Below are 18221 nucleotides of genomic sequence, written 5' to 3'. Positions count from 1 at the left end.
AGGTCATGTAAACGTAAGCGTACTCCCAGGGATATGTAGGAAGACAGATCTGGAGACATGGAGACGCTGCTCAAGTTACCACAACTATAATGTTGTAACATCGACCGCCGACAGTCGAAAAGCTATGAGTGCTACCCAGGGTCGTGGGTCACCACGTCGTGCCTTTGGGCATGATTAACGACTCACCACACAGGAGAAGGGGATGAAGGGGTTGCTGCCGTCGTCCTCGGCGTCGTTATAGAGAGTGAGGTACGTCATGTCGCCACTGTCGGTGTTGTACAGGCAGTTATATACCACCTCCCCTGGAAACAGTACATATGGTGTATATAAAACTGTTATACAGTCAGTTATATCACATCTCTTTGGAAACATGTTTTGTCATATCACGTTGTTATATAGTAGGTTATATACCACCTCCCCTGGAACCAGTACTGATGGTGTATATCAACCTGTTATACAGTCAGTTATATCCATTCCCAACAATGTGCAACAATTTCCTGTGTTCGAGCGTGATATTGTTCGGTTACTCGTTCTTAAAACATTGACAAACCAAGCTGATCACCCGTGATTAGCCTGAAACACTGTGATTAGCCTGGAACACTGTGATTAGCCTGGAACACTGTGATTATGATTGCCTGAAACATTCAGCCTGAAACACTGTGATCCGCCTGAGACGCTGTGATCAGCCTGAAACACTGTGAGCCTGAAAAACACTGTGACTGTGCCTGAAACACTGTGAACAATTGCCTGAACACTGTGATTATGATTAGCCTGAAACATTGTGATCAGCCTGAAACACTGTGATCCGCCTGAGACGCTGTGATCAGCCTGAAACACTGTGATCAGCCTGAAACGCTGTGATCAGCCTGAGACGCTGTGATCAGCCTGAAACACTGTGATCAGCCTGAAACACTGTGATCCGCCTGAGACGCTGTGATCCGCCTGAGACGCTGTGATCCGCCTGAGACGCTGTGATTAGCCTGAAACACTGTGATCAGCCTGAAACACTGTGATCAGCCTGAAACACTGTGATTACCCTGAAACACTGTGATCAGCCTGAAACACTGTGATCAGCCTGAAACACTGTGATTACCCTGAAACACTGTCATCAGCCTGAAACACTGTGATTAGCCTGCAAAACTGTGATTATGATTAGCCTGAAACACTGTGAATAGCCTGAAACAATATTTAAAGCGGTGTTCCACTAAGTTCGGTCTCGACAGAGATGCAACGTTCAGATCATGGGTACATTTACCGAATACTATGCTGGTTTTCTGTGTAAATTGTATTTTCGCGACGTCACATGGCCCTAAATATGAAAGCACACCCGGGCTGTACAATACTACAGTTGTCTCCACCCACCTGAGTACTGGCCAGCTCCACACTGGGTGTAGTTGAAGTCGAGGCGTTTCTTGTCGGTGCAGACGTCGAGTTCGGCACCTCCGGGGCACGACGGCAGGGTGACATTGTACTCCCCCAGGATGACATCCGGGCACCGATTGACCGACACGTTCAGGGCATCTGGGGGAACAGATCATACTGTCACACAACTCACTGTTATCATCTGTAGAATATCATATACTCATTCCGTGAAACACCCTGTCCCGGTGCTTCAACATAGCGGTATTTCCATGTGACGTCACCATCTCAACGTCTCCTATCTCTAACCTCCCAGATAACATTCCTCGAGGAAGTAATGTGATTGGACGACTATTCTTAGCGTCGTGACATTCGAGTTGGGTTCGGATCCATGATGAAAAATGACTCCAGGATATTTATCATGACTAACTGAGAGGATGGGACTTTGCCGTTAGTGCTCTGTTCCGATCCGAACTTGAATCATTGAGTCCCCATTGACAGTTTGACTGACACACGTCGTACACGCTACGTAAGCAGGGAACATCAGTGACCTTTGACCGTAATATGTACTAGGGCTGTCATTCCGCCCTTCAACTCTGTATTAGTTGCAAGCTGGCGCCTGTCAGGAAAAGTCGCAAGAAGCTGTCGTATAATCCAACATTCCGCTAACGACCGGTTTACTGAAAGCTGTTTAACGAAATACTTTAGTTGTCTGTGAAGCATGGATCAGGTAAATTGGTATGAGACATTACTCATTCGGATTATTATTATGTGTCACCCAACTGTCAACCTTCTCACAGCCCTAGCCAGGCCCAGTTATACTGGATTTCAGTCAGACAATGAAATTATTGGTTCATGTTCCGCCGTGAATAACAGCCAGGGAAACAGGTGAAGCCCTTCCTGTCTCACAGTCATGGTGGGACGAGCTGTATAGGTTCCACTACACTAAATCAGTATCACATGCTCCCTGAGCGAGAGCCGTATGTAAACAAGTGAAGAGAGACAGAGACATGTGACAGCTGTGATTGGATGAAATAGTGTAAGATGTTTATGTTTTTTAAAAGCACATCCAACCAGTAATTAAAACCGACCACAGTTTTAAGTATTTAGTGCTCTCATTTTTATCACCATCACTTATGCTTATTGTGTGTACAGACATTTTCCAGTAGGTGACAATTGGTGCGGAACTGGGGTTGATGTGTTCCGCTTCCTGTGCTCGCAAAACGAGCCGGACAAGTTGGCCTGATATTTTGTTTTATGGTAGTTTAAAGGCCAGAGTGTACCCATGTGTACATGGAATGGCTGTTTATAGCCTGGATATTTTTAAAAAAAATATAAGGTTACTATAGAAGTCTATGGGAAAACATTTGGTGGTGTGTAACCTGTACCGCGCCGCAGTTTTCTGTGCGGAGTTGCGTCCCTTTAGTGAGCCCGCTCCGTCTCTTGTTTGTCAACACCACACCCGTCATCACGGGTTACAGAGTAGACGTCCAGGACATGCGTCACGTGACGACTTTCCTCCCTCGTGACACATATGACATGACTGAATTCTCTCCCGAGCGGTTTATGTGCCACGACTCACCTGATTGCATCATAAATGAGTAGGTACCGGGCGCGGGGGTGCCATCCACGTTACAGACTTCGTTCAAGGTTGGGGCGGTTGTGTTGAAGTAGGTGACGACTCTGTCATGTTGGGCGTCAGAGTTTTCAGCTGAAGTGTAATGGTGACGTTTCATTATCATAATTTCGGTTCAAGGCGCAAGTAAAGTAAGTTTGGATCGACCAGTAATTAGGGTTGTTACCTAAGAGATACCCAGTTGTTGTACATTTCGTCAACTACTAATGGCGTGACACATAGTACACACGTGACAGACGTTGACAAGATGCAGATGCGCGGTCTTGGATTATTTAGGTAACAAGACGTTTATACGTGACAGCGTGGCAAGTAAATGTCAGAGTGAAGAAGACTTGACAACAAGTACAGAGCGAGGACGTGACGAGTGTGGGCGAGAGAGTTAGTATATGACGACTATAGATATAGCCATGATCGACTCACCTGTTAGCTGGTAGTAAAAGAAGGTGGTGGTAGAGACGGAGTGGAAGTCGAGGCAGGTGTAGTCCACGAAGACGGCGGGACCGAACTTGTAGGTTTCCGACCTGTGGGTAACGACTTATACGTAAATATGTTTTACGCCGCAAATCACGGAGGTGGTCACAGTTATTCTGAGTATCAATACTCATACACCTGTGCAGCTTTCAAATTCAATGCTTCTTTTATAACGGGCTATGGTGATAATTCATCCACAGGTATATTTCTATAGTTGTGACAGGAAATCTAATTGTGGCAACATGAAGTCTATAATTATAACATCATTATTAGTTTGATGCCATTAACTTAACACAAACAATGGCACCTGAATCACGTCAACGTACACCTGCATACGGTCAACAATGGAACCTGAATCATGTTAACGTACACCTGCACAGTCAACAATGGCACCTGAATCATGTCAACGTTCACCTCGACACAGACAACAAGGGCACCTGAATTAAGTCAACGTACACCTGCATTTACATCAATGCATCAGATGTATGTATCATTCATGTATGTCTATGATCGTCCTTATTTTGAACCATGTTGCAAACATCACTGTTCAGGTTGTATTTCATTGGATAATGCTTTCAACAAATGGACGCAGCACAATACAAAATGACAAGCGTGGGTTGTATTTACAGGTCAGTAACATTTCAAGTCGTTCAATATATTCTATCAGGCAATATGTCTACGGGATAGCTCAAATAACGTACTTTGAGATATAGTTATATTGGAGAGTTTATTAAATATTGCCCCATTATCTCCCCCACCTGACTGAAATGAATAGTGTCATGTCTTCAGTGTGGGCTCACCAGTGTGATGGTGCTAAACGCACAACTGACGCGTTCCCGGGACACTATAGGGCATGGTGTGGGCGATATGTACTGACGCGCTCCCGGGACACTACAGGGCATGGTGTAGGCGATATGTACTGACGCGCTCCCGGGACACTACAGGGCATGGTGTGGGCGATATGTACTGACGCGCTCCCGGGACACTACAGGGCATGGTGTAGGCGATATGTACTGACGCGCTCCCGGGACACTACAGGGCATGGTGTGGGCGATATGTACTGACGCGCTCCCGGGACACTATAGGGAATGGTGTAGGCGACATGTACACTAACCAAACAGAAAGTGTAGACATCAACATATATTGGAACTACATGTGTACACAAATACAGATGTCAACACTGTGACTAATAAAATATACTATACATATACAGAGGTGCTGCGTTTATGCAGGGGACAAGTGCAACATGTTTTGTGCATGTCGAGCATGACGGTCAAAACCTGCTTTCCATTTGGGAAGCTTAATTGTTTGATGCTTGACCGTTCCAAAATATAAACAGCTAGTGAACCGCACACCATGGGCTGCACAACGTCTCAACGTCAAGTGGCCGTGCATTTCCACTGTAGCAGGGCGTGGAGTCATCCCACAGCTGACACCCTACCTTGTCAGGTTGCTGACGGGGTTAACCTCTTTGGTCATGTGGACAAGGCGTCCGACTTCGGAGAAGGGGACTCGGACATTTTACGGCCGCTACACCACTGACACCGCCACACCATTACAGCACTGTTGAGACGTTATCAGGACAATACTGAAGCTGCCGATCGCCCACGTGAAGGACAGGACAGGACAGGGCAGATGGACATAGATGAATCTACTCCCACCCATGTCCCAGACAGCTGGGACCACCGCTGGGACCATTCCAGGACTTATCCACCCCAACACAGCCAGGAACCACCCGCCACACGACCTATCCTTGCGCAATGTCATCGAGAAAACTGCCAAAGGTCTTGCCGAAGAGGCAGAGGCCGTCTTCGTATGATTTCAATATCCACATATTAAAGTTTACATGGAAAGATTTCATTCTTGTTTTTATTTTAAATTTTAAAAAGGATTTTGCATAGTTTCTTTTTGTGATCAGTATGTTTAAGAACTGACATCAATATCGTCTGTGTTTTTTTTATATTTAGACAGTGTGCACACAAGTCTTTACATGTGTAACGCCAGAAACCAAAATCATTTTGAAATCGGTTGGTATAGATAAACAACTGTCATTGAATAATTATAAGTAATACTGACAATTCGCTTGTTTAATCATCAGCTAAAAAAACAAACTGCAGACAATGATATGCCAGTGACACGGTCATCGCAAGAATTCAACACAATCCCCTTCAATTCTACTGTCAGCCAGTTAGGAAACAAGTGCCTAACAATTTTCGGCAAAACGAAGTGCTAGGGTATCAAATAAAATACCGCAATGTATGATGGTGTATTAACGCATGGCACAATGCAGGATGGTGGTATATCAACAAATGACACAAAGATGGATGGAGTGCACAGTCACGACCTTGGTACAGAGCTGTGCACACCTGGCTGAGGTCACCGTCACTTCCCTTGGCACGTTCGGTAACTACGCAGGTTTATATCTGTATCGACCACGTGTTATCCAGCTGTCAGGAGAATCAAGGACTAACTTATGTCGGACCAAATTCGATATCTGCAGCCAGGAGCCTGATGCAATGATTTAATATTGGGCGAAATACGATCGTTGTGTCGTGTGCGACCGAGAAACACGTAATACGTAAAGAGCCCCACCCTGGTCCCATCTAGGTCGTGTGGTCTACACCGTCGGGGACAGTATTGTACATTTCACTTAAAGAACCCCACCCTGGTCCCATCTAGGTCGTGTGGTCTACACCGTCGGGGACAGTATTGTACATTTCACTTAAAGAACCCCACCCTGGTCCCATCTAGGTCGTGTGGTGTACACCGTCGGGGACAGTATTGTACATTTCACTTCAAAGCACAACACAAACGGTTGGTACAGGTGTGTGGGTAATGGGTGGTGTGTTCGGTATATGGATATTGGCTCAATACTGCAATATATTTGATCGATTTTCAATGAAACGTTTTACATTCTCACGATGACATGACTGAGATGGCATGATACGACCTAACTGTGTAATACAGTGATTCTAATCCTAGTAGTAAATGTCTATGTCTGGGTAGTGGTGTCTCCATCGCCCCCACATCATCATATATCAGTGTATGGGGATTAACAGGGGGGCCTGCAAAAATTCACTCCTGGTAGGAGCCCCATGTGTAGTGTTGTGATTTAAAACCAAGTCCAGAAGAAGTAAATTATGGCAATTTACGGTAACCGTGTGCTTGCCCCCTTCAGTCAGTCAGTCAGTCAGTCAGTCATTGAGTTAGTCAGTCAGTCAGTCAGTTTGGTTTTAGCAGTAGTACCCCAATGAGAGAACTGCCACTTCACTTAACAATAATCTGCCTTATTATTTATTTGTTATGACACATATATATTTGGACCTTCTTGCTAGCCAGACCGAATATGTTTCGTCCGATCTGACCCAATCTGCAATATCTGTCGCAATACGTAAGCCCCTATTAAATTACATTTGTGACGTCATTCCATTGTCTGCTCGCTCCGGAATGGAGCGATGTGTACCAGCTTCAAATTAAAGACTTCATTTTGTCATTTTGACATATAACTTTGATAACAGAAATATTCCCAATACTTTGAATGTAATTTAAGTAGGGTAATATCCTCGTAACTCTCCATTCCTTAAAAACAATGTGCCTCGGCCCCTCCGGGGACTCGGTTACATAATTTTTAAGGAATGGAGAGTTACTCGGACATTACCCTCTACATCATGCATTCTTATGCGGACTAACCTGGCGAGACGATGACTTGCTGAATTAGAATATGTACGACCTTTACAACAGCTTGTGAACATTGATGACCTCAAACGCCCTCCAGCTATGTACGGTATATAATGAGAACACTTGTTGTGGAGAAATATCCAGATTTCATACTTCACATTCACAGCTGCTGGGAAAACGCAGTATTTGAAAGTTTCCAGCGCATGCGTTCTACTGCTACCACGGATGGAGAGAGGGCTTCATACAGATACAGCGTAAGCTAAGGCTAGCTGGATTACAGCTGCTTCCCTCAATGTCGCAATGGTAGTTGCTAGCTGGGTTACAACTGCTTCCCTCAATGTGGCAATGGTAGTTGCTAGCTGGGTTACAGCTGCTTCCCTCAATGTCGCAATGGTAGTTGTCTCAGAATTGAAATATTGAAACATGACAGGTATCGGAAATACACGCGAGTCAATATTTCACGGTAGCAGATGAAATACGTCACTGAATGTTCAAAATCCTTCAAACATCCGTTTCTTTCTTACAAAAAACCCCGAAACATATGAAACTATATACATGTATTGATTGATCTGCAGCAGGTGGTACCAAGAATAAATCTTCATGTCGACACCTACAGCCACATTATGCTATTAAAAACAGAAGATTATAATTATATCCAGTGTTATTGTACCCCCAGATATACTACATTATTATTACCACAAAGTTGTGGTATATACAACACGGATGTTTGCTTGATTGGTGTATTTCTATTTTAGATGGCCTGGCTGGAGTATATATATAGTTTATAGATAGATAGTATTTCTATATGTGAATAACGTATGGTAGATTTATGCGTGTGTTTGTTGGACGTTTATTAGATGCTCAACATTTATTCATTTGTCCAAGAGGCAGTTGTCACATGTTGCGCCACACAACGCTCTGTATGTTCTCTAACTGACCAATATCGGAAGATTGGTGTTTTCGGGATGGTCTCTGTGAGTGGTATCAATATACATAGACAAAGCCACCCGGCAATGCACAAACAAGTGCCGCTCCGGTTTCACATCGACCTTCGTGTGAGTCTTATTGAGTCCCGGTCTGTGTGAACCACAGGAAACCATGACACCATCCACACCCGACCTACACTGGGTTGTGGCAGCTAGGAAATAGTGACATTATGGTATAGATTTCCTTTTACGGATAATCTCGATAATCCATAATCTGGATGTGTGCCGCTCACAGGTGTATGTGACGCCTCTATAATGTTCTATAATGTGAAGTGTATATCTAGCCTCCACTTTATATCTGGTAGACTCCATATAGGTTTATCTAGCTGAATGCATGTGTATATCTAGCCGACGCCTCAGCTCCTGGTCTTAACCTAGTTGACTATCGGCCACAGATCACTTACCCACACTACATCCTGGCTACAGTACTACAGTGGGACCCATTGGTCTTTTTTTAAGTGGTTATCTATAGATTTGTATATTAGACTTGAGGTGGATTTACACCATCTAGAAACAGTATTAATTCTGTATTACATATGGAATACTGTAAGGGACATTCTCGCTATCTCGCATTCTCGCGATCTCGACCTTTGGAAACAAGGCCTCGATCTCGCATTCTCGTGTTTTTGGTACATAGCACTTTTTGTCAAAAGTCAACAACGCGAGAATGGGACATTTGTACATGCTGTCAAATCTCGCAATCTCGCAATCTCGACTTGTCAAATAAGGCCACAAAAGCACGAAATCGCGAGAACGCGAGAATGCGACATTTCAATTTCTCGCGTATTACACAAAGTGTTCGAGCTTGGGATTCGATCATGTTTTGTGGGATGAATCAGGAACCATTGTGTTACCCTATAATACACTTAACTATTGCAACCCATACTCATAACAGTTGTACGCCGTCCCACCTGACTACATATTTGGTCCCCCCTGTTAAGGAAGCACGACATCGTCTTGCCAGAAGACAGCAGCGGTGTCACGGTCGTGTCTGTGAAGGTCAAGGTCGACAGAGTGCTCGTCTTCCAGGCTCCCCGGAGTTCCTCGGGGAAAGTGCACTGTGGTGCTGAAGCAGAAGACAGAAAATCATAACTGTATCGTTTATGTGAGGGAGGGAGAGACTGAATGAATTTGCTTTGCAGTTATTTCAGTTATATTATTGTACTCTGAAAAATCCTGAAACGGGATTCGAACCCATGGCCATAAAGCACATGCGTAGTCATGTGTAGTCATGTGGGCGAAACCTATTAAGCAAAGTAGTTTTAGATTGTGCAATGGCGTGTTTGACAGACGCAAGCTGACAACACTCACCGTCAAGGGCAGCCCATGTCTGTAGCTACGTGGTGTTTGTACTGGTATCCCTGTGTAAACATATGTCATTGATTGCCGTTGTTATGGCCATATCAAAATACACCATGCTCTAACGTTGATATAACATGAGTGTTTTGTTGTTAATGTCGGTAGAAAATATACCACATGATGTCATTTTCATTATGATGTAAGTTAAGTCCTCATATGATAAAAGCCCGGAATAAAGCCGTTCGCCAATCATAAAAAATCAGTAATAGCCGCTGCAGAATTTCAACAAACATGTGTTTATGAATATATCAAATGTTGATGACGGTGGCACCCCTCTCAAACACAGGCAAAGGAAGAAATGCATGGCACGAGTCAAAAAGGGACTTGCACTGGACACCGTTTGTCACCGATCCTTCTATTTGTGATTTGTAATCAACATGTATGTCTAAGGTTCTGAAAGCTAAACTGAGGCCTTAAATGTTGTATACATTAAACTTCAACGCCAGAGATTAACCAGTCTCGATTATTCAACACACAAAGATTCCATTAGACGAAAAGGCAAAATCGCGATGAAAACTATATGAATTGGTTATATAAAGACAATGATAACACCAGGTGACTCGTGCATAGGGTAAACGTGTCCTCCTCTACCGCTGTCCCGTGAAGAAGATCAGGGCTAGAATACATCTTGTCTTAAGAGCCCATGCTTGTCGTAAAAGGCGCCTAACGGGATAGGGTGGTCAGGCTCGCTGACTTGGTTGACTCATGTCATCGTATCGCAATTGGTCGATGCTCATGCTGTTGATCACTGGATTATCTGGTCCAGACTCGATTATTTACAGACCGCCGCCATATAGCTGGAATATTGCTGAGTTCGGCGTTAAACAACCAACCAACCAACCTCCTCTACCAGTAGCAGACACTGGCCCAGACATCTTGACACAGGATAGCCCATTTACAATTTTGTTGAGACTAAACAGATATGTTAATGTGTAGTAAAATTTGCTGTGTGCATGTAAAGTGATTCTGCTTCACGAAAACATTGTTTGTTTAACTGGGTGCTGTGTTAATGTTTCGGCCTAAATCTGTCTCATATGGTTGACTTAATGTAAATGATAAATGCTATCTGATAGAATAACGTTTGAGCAAGAGTTGTGAGGCGCTGTGTCTTGGAGGGAAGTACGTGCTCGATTGAACCACAGAAGTTGTGAATAGCAGCGCACCAATGGCGGGGCCCTTATTCTCGAAACGTTCGTAGCCCTACGAACTTCTTAAGCCAACACATTGGCTACGATCAAAGTTAAGAATTCTTAGGCTACGAACGTTTCGAGAACAAGGGCCCTGGAACTGTTCCACAGGGAGGGATGGTTGAAGCCACCCCTCTTGACACGCGTCTAACCTGCGGGTAGTTTTCCTCACTCTGATCTACATAGATCAAACATGAAGGCGGTTTCACTGGCCTCTTCTGTTTCATTACAGAGTGGGCATGTCAGTGGAAGGGAGGTGGCTATTTGATCATGACTGAACTATATCTGGTCATCGATAAACCAGGAGCTTTACTTTAACGTACTGGGCTGGCGAAAATTCATATAGTGGCATAAAACGTATTCTTTCTTCTTATATATTTTGATGTTTTGGCAAAAATGTGTTTTTAGATTTCACATTAGCTTCATGTACAGTTTTTCTTTCTCGCTGTCAATATGTAGTATATCTGAAAAACATTATTCCGAGTGAGCGCATTATCTTGACTCCCTCTTCAGTGGCGGCACCAGCTGCTGCCTTCTCAGATGTCATGTTGTAAAAGAATAGGCCTGATGTCATCCGTTTGGTATTCATATATGCGGACGTTTTTCACTGTGACCAATATTTTATCTGCCCCGAGACCATAGGCATCTGTGGCATGGATATCCGCCATCACCCGGTGATGAAGGCGCTATATGTGCGATGCGTAACATTACGGTTCTACAGGCAATACTGTTTTAGCGTTGGCGGTATAAATAGAGAATACTACACGAGGTCTCATTACATACGAATTATACGAAGCGAGTGTCCGTCCTATGGTATCTGACCGAGCGAAAGCGAAGTCAGAAACCATAGGAAGGTCACGAGTTTTGTATAATTCGTATGTAATGAGACCGAGTGTGGTATTTTATTTATTACCCACGTCTTACATGCATTAAATTGACAAAATAGCGTAGTTTTGGTATTGTTGTGGTTTCAAACCGAAATCGGTTTCATAAAGAGGTTGCGGAAGAATTTTGTTCTGACGTACACTTTTACATGACGTCACACTGTATTGACGTCACTACGCCATTCTCGTCTGTCCCCTTGGTAACCGACGTCACGATGCATGTCAGTTGTCATCGCCTCTCGTACAGCCTCCTTCAGTAAACAGCCTCCTTCAGTAATCTACTCCGTAGCACCCCGTTTCTTGGTTTGCAACGGCTTCACTCGGCTAACATCACTGGTGGAAACATTGCGTTTATGTTTTTCGACGCATATAATGTCTCAGTTCGACTCACAATTAAACAGCGACACGGCAACGTTCGCAATGTTTACATTCCCACAATGCATCTAAGTTGTAGAATGAATGGATTCACGTGTTTGTTATGAATGAACAAGTAGTTCCGTCACAACGTGACCTAACTGAGAGGTCATCGGTTATCTCACTCTCCTACCCAGAGTTCCGTGCGGCAAGCCAGCATAGTACCTCTGCCACAGGCCAGAAAAATGTGACGATTCGTCACATCTTGTCCATTCAATATAATGTATAGATTTCTTTTACTCTTTTATTTTTGACGAGTCTACACATCTAACTAAACATCTTTAATAGAATGGTTTAGTTTCACTGAGAAAATATCCAAAACATGTAACACTATTTCGATTTGCGTAGCGATCCTTTGTTTACATAGGTTGTACGGCACCATGTGCTGTCATCGAAGCTGATGGAGAGCAAACGATGCAGCCAGTTTGATATCTAAATATGTACTGTCATAGACCTTACTGTCCCAGTTGTGAAGAATATATATGTAACAATGTGAAACATTCTGAAGAGAGCGCCGAAAAGCTTTCGTGAGTCCGGTCTCTTCTTATTATGAATATGCGCGTTTGATTACAAACAAGAGAAAAGTCCGGTCACGTGCGGTTATCTGATCAAATCGTTAGAATCTCAGGTCAAGTCGTAACGACATAGGTCAACGCGATACGACACTCGTGTGACGTACGAGATTAGTATGCAACTACCCATATGTTGACAACGTGGGTAATAAATGTGATGACGCCGTCAGTATGGTTATAGATGCATATAAAATATATATTACGTACTGGAGCTTTCCATCATATACACTGTCATAAAAGTGACTGTAAGAGTGATTGCACTTTATGGTCTAGAATGCGGGTGTACAGACGTCGACGTGAACGTTTCGCCGACGCTTGCGTTCCCCAGGTGGACATATTCGGCCGGGAAAGTGTTATGATGTGGGGAGCAATTACCTGCCGTAGTGATTTGGTGATGATCCAGGGCAACCTGACAGCCCAACGGTACTGTGACGAAATCCTACGCCCACACCTCCTTCCAATTATTGATCGCCAGAGGGAGTTGTTTCAACAGGACAATGCCAGGCCCCACACAGCACGTCACACTAGAGACTTCCTCCAGAACCACGACATCAATGTGCTCGCCTGGCCCTCATGATCACCGGACTTTTAAAACCCGATCGAACATCTGTGGGTTGCCCTTGACAGACGGGTGCGACGCCGTTACCCTCAGACCCAGACACTTCAGCAACTCGCACAGGCACTACAGGCAGAGTGGGCTGCGATTGGGCAACACGAGATTCTGAGACTTATTCGTTCGATGCCGAGGCGATGCCGTGCGGTTCTGGATGCCCACGGTGGTCACACGAGGTACTGACTTCAGCGCCACCACACGTCTCCATGTGACACTCAAACTGACTTTCCTCGAGTTGGTGCCAAAGACGGATAAGTCTGCATTCTCAGTGTGCAATTTCGCTATATTTCATTTACTCATAAAGCCTACAAGATGTTTCAAAATAAACATAAAAATACAGTTGAAATTCCTATATGCGTTTCTTTTTTGGGAGAGTATATTACGACAGAAGCGTATTGCTTTATAAATACAGAACATTAAGTGCCTACTTTCATGGACAACTCAAGATATTCCTAGATAATATTTAAATAAACATTTTGCTACTAATATAACGTTCATAAAACTATGCAGGCCTCAGTGTTAGTAATATCTTATGATATACACACAGAGCTACACATAACATGGTGTTGACACTATGAGCATGACGTATGGGCATGTCACTCAAGCAGGGAGTTAATAAATTAGCGCGTCGTGGAATTAGCTCACGTGAATCACTATCTTCATCAGCTGATGAAGGTCAACCATATATAACGTAAATCCTAAAACATTGACAGTCCTCGGCCAGATGAACATGATCAACCCGGCTGTTGTCAACTGCATTGTTCAAACAGACATCCTGAAGCCACAGCTGTGATCAGTAGAGCGTGTTTTAAATGAAGGAAATCTTCTGCTTGCTCAGATCTATATATTTATTTCCAAAATACGAATACTAATATTACTAGGATATTAGGATTTTTATAGAGCGTTTTCCTCCTTGAAAGAGCCACATCCGCCCTGTAGCACTGGGACCTTATACATGCCAGTAGTCTGTCTCATAGTCCAAACTTTCCGCCCAACCCTTTCTGCAATGCAAGAGTCCAAAATGAAGCAAGACTAGACTCCCACTAGCTCTGAATCTCCGAGATCACTGGGGCTAATTCAGTATAAACGGAGTTATCTATTTCTATCAAAATTTCCTATTTTCAGAGATTTACGCTTTGTATAACGTGCCAGGATCCTGTAAGTATGGATCCAAACATGCACCGGATATGCGTAGACCATACCTATATTTCTGAATTTATCCCACATTAGACAACTGTTGCAAGATCCAGTATTCTACTTGCACGCTGTGTAGCCTTTTCATGTCATTTGTCATTTTGTGCGTGTGTTTATGTGTTTGTTTCTTGTGGATGGGGCTTTTTAAGGTGAAATCCATCTAAGCAGGATATAAATAGATCATTTTTTTGACTAAAACAGAAGTAGCGATGAAGTGACCTATTTTTTGTTTGTACCATAAGCTCCCGTTTTTGTCTTGTGACTTGACTTGACTTGTATAACAGTTACTAAAGGTAGGTCAAATGATGATGGGTTGGTGATGATTGTAAGAGGGTCACCCGTTTTGTTCTGGGGAGGAACACATGTACAAGAGGGGTCAGCAATTTTGTACATATAAATATTAAAACATTATGTATTTCAAAACAACTATTTTGATGAGATTCGGACAATCCAATCCAGGGTTATTCAATTAAAACATCCAGTCATCAGTTAAAATTACCACAACTGAAATGATATCTTGCACCTGTAAAAGGCCCCAGCATGGTATTGGTCTATTCCAACTTCCAAGTGTGTACTTTCATTTGCTTGTCTGCATGTAGGTTTCGGTGTTCTGGAATCATCATGGCCACATGGACTTCTGGTCATGGGGTTAATACAGATAGTCACATGATCTGTTATTCTGGTAATAAGGTTAATACAGATAGTCACATGATCTGTTATTCTGGCCATAAGGTTAATACAGATAGTCCCAGGGTCTGTTATTCTGGTCATGGGGTTTATACAGATAGTCCCAGGGTCTGTTATTCTGGCCATAAGGTTAATACAGATAGTCCCATGGTCTGTTATTCTGGTCATGGGGTTAATACAGATAGTCCCATGGTCTGTTATTCTGGTCATGGGGTTAATACAGATAGTCCCATGGTCTGTTATTCTGGCCATAAGGTTAATACAGATAGTCACATGGTCTGTTATTCTGGTAATAAGGTTAATACAGATAGTCCCAGGATCCGTTATTCTGGTAATAAGGTTAATACAGATAGTCACATGGTCTGTTATTCTGGTCATGAGGTTTATACAGATAGTCACATGGTCTGTTATTCTGGTAATAAGGTTAATACAGATAGTCCCATGATCCGTTATTCTGGTAATAAGGTAAATACAGATAATCCCAGGGTCTGCTATTCTGGTCATGGGGTTAATACAGATAGTCACATGATCTTTTATTCTGTTCATAAGGTTAATACAGATAGTCCCATGGTCTGTTATTCTGGCCATAAGGTTAATACAGATAGTCACATGATCTGTTATTCTGGTAATAAGGTTAATACAGATAGTCACATGATCTGTTTTTCTGGCCATAAGGTTAATATAGATAGTCCCATGATCTGTTATTCTGGTGATGGGGTTACTACAGATAGTCACATGATCTGTTATTCTGGCAATAAGGTTAATACAGATAGTCACATGATCTGTTATTCTGGTGATGGGGTTACTACAGATAGTCACATGATCTGTTATTCTGCTAATAAGGTTAATACAAATAGTCACATGATCTGTTATTCTGGTGATGGGGTTACTACACATAGTCACATGATTTGTTATTCTGGCCATAAGGTTAATACAGATAGTCACATGATCTGTTATTTTGGTAATAAGGTTAATACAGATAGTCTCATGATCTGTTATTATTTGGCCATAAGGTTAATACAGATAGTCAGATGATCTCATTCTGGTGATGGGGTCTAGTCACATGATTATTCTGGCCATAGGGTTAATACAGATAGTCACATGATCTGTTATTCTGGTAATAAGGTTAATACAGATAGTCACATGATCTGTTATTCTGGCTATAAGGTTAATATAGATAGTCACATGATCTGCTATTCTGGTCATGGGGTTACTACAGATAGTCACATGATCTGTTATTCTGGCCATAAGGTTAATACAGATAGTCACATTCTGGTCTGTTATTCTGGTCATGGGGTTAATACAGATAGTTACATGGTCTGTTATTCTGGTCAGATAGTCACATGATCTGTTATTCTGGCCATAAGGTTAATACAGATAGTCACATGATCTGTTATTCTGGTCATGGGGTTACTACAGATAGTACAGATAGTCACATGATCTGTTATTCTGGTGATGGGGTTACTACAGATAGTCACATGATCTGTTATAAGGTTAATACAGATAGAGTCACATGGTCTGTTATTCTGGTCACATAAGGTTTATACAGATAGTCACATGGTCTGTTATTCTGGTCATAAGGTTAATACAGATAGTCACATGGTCTGTTATTCTTATTCATCAGGTTAATACAGATAGTCCCAGGGTCTGTTATTCTGGCCATAAGGTTTAATACAGATAGTCCCAGGTTTATACAGATAGTCACATGGTCTATTGTTATTCTGGTCATACAGATAGTTCCATGGGTTATTACAGATAGTAGTCCCATGGTCTGTTATTCTGGTCATAAGGTTAATACAGATAGTCACATGGTCTGTTATTCTGGTCATAATAGGTTAATACAGATAGTAGTCACATGGTCTGTTATTCTGGTAATAAGGTTAATACAGATAGTCACATGTCACATGGTTATTCTGTTATTCTGGTCATTAGGGTTATACAGATAGTCACATGATCTGTTATTCTGGTAATAAGGTTAATACAGATAGTCACAGGTTAATACAGATAGTCACATGTTATTCTGGTCATGGGGTTAATACAGATAGTCACATGGTCTGTTATTCTGGTCATAAGGTTAATACAGATAGTCACATGATCTGTTATTCTGGTACATGTTATTCTGGTGATGGGGTTACAGATAGTCACATGATCTGTTATTCAGATAAGGTTAATACAGATAGTCACATGATCTGTTATTCTGGCCATAAGGTTAATACAGATACAGATCCGTTATTCTGATAATAAGGTTAATACAGATAGTCACATGGTCTGTTATAGGTTAATACAGATAGTCACATGATCTGTTATTCTGGTCATAAGGTTAATACAGTCTGTTATTCTGGTGATGGGGTTACTACAGATAGTCATGATCTGTTATTCTGGCCATAAGGTTAATACAGATAGTCACATGGTCTGTTATTCTGGCCCATAAGGTTAATACAGATAGTCACATGGTCTGTTATTCAGATAGTCAGATAGTCCCATGGTCTGTTATTCTGGTCATAAGGTTAATACAGATAGTCACATGGTCTGTTATTCTGGTCATAAGGTTTATACAGATAGTCCCAGGATCTGTTATTCTGGTAATAAGGTTAATACAGATAGTCACATGGTCTGTTATTCTGGTCATGAGGTTAATACAGATAGTCACATGATCTGTTATTCTGGCCATAAGGTTAATACAGATAGTCACATGGTCTGTTATTCTGGTCATGAGGGTTAATACAGATAGTCACATGATCTGTTATTCTGGTCATAAGGTTAATACAGATAGTCACATGGTCTGTTATTCTGGTTAATACCATAAGGTTAATACAGATAGTCATGGTCTGTTATTCTGGTCATGAGGTTGTTATTCATGGTTATTCTGGGTCAGAGGTTAATACAGATAGTCACATGGTCTGTTATTCTGGTCATGGGGTTAATACAGATAGTCACATGATCTGTTATTCTGGTATTCATAAGGTTAATACAGATAGTCACATGGTCTGTTATTCTGGTGATGGGTTAATACAGTTAATACAGATAGTCACATGATCTGGTGATGGGGTTTATTCACACGATCTGTTATTCTGGTCATGAGGTTAATACAGATAGTCACATGATCTGTTATTCTGGTGATGGGGTTAATACAGATAGTCACATGGTCTGTTATTCTGGTGATGGGGTTAATACATATAGT

General features: G+C 42.4%; 1 protein-coding gene across 2 annotated transcripts in view; it reads right to left on the bottom strand.

The window, feature by feature from the left end:
- The window catches only part of LOC124281434, a 37620-nt gene that overhangs the window by 5093 nt on the left and 14306 nt on the right, over positions 1 to 18221 (bottom strand). For both annotated transcript variants that reach the window (XM_046717482.1, XM_046717483.1), the window contains exons 2-6: positions 9042 to 9196; positions 3416 to 3516; positions 2942 to 3070; positions 1363 to 1521; positions 187 to 302 (exon numbers count right to left, since the gene is read on the bottom strand). In XM_046717482.1, coding sequence (XP_046573438.1) covers positions 187 to 302; positions 1363 to 1521; positions 2942 to 2954 — 288 coding nt within the window. In that variant the 5' untranslated portion in view covers positions 2955 to 3070; positions 3416 to 3516; positions 9042 to 9196. The remainder of the gene's footprint in view (positions 1 to 186; positions 303 to 1362; positions 1522 to 2941; positions 3071 to 3415; positions 3517 to 9041; positions 9197 to 18221) is intronic.

The sequence above is a fragment of the Haliotis rubra genome, unplaced genomic scaffold, assembly GCF_003918875.1.
Source record: "Haliotis rubra isolate DU_JTF1 unplaced genomic scaffold, ASM391887v1 Scf284, whole genome shotgun sequence".
NCBI classification, from domain to species: Eukaryota; Metazoa; Mollusca; class Gastropoda; order Lepetellida; family Haliotidae; genus Haliotis; species Haliotis rubra.
Note: the sequence above shows the minus strand (reverse complement) of the source record. Positions and strands in the feature narration are given on the sequence as shown.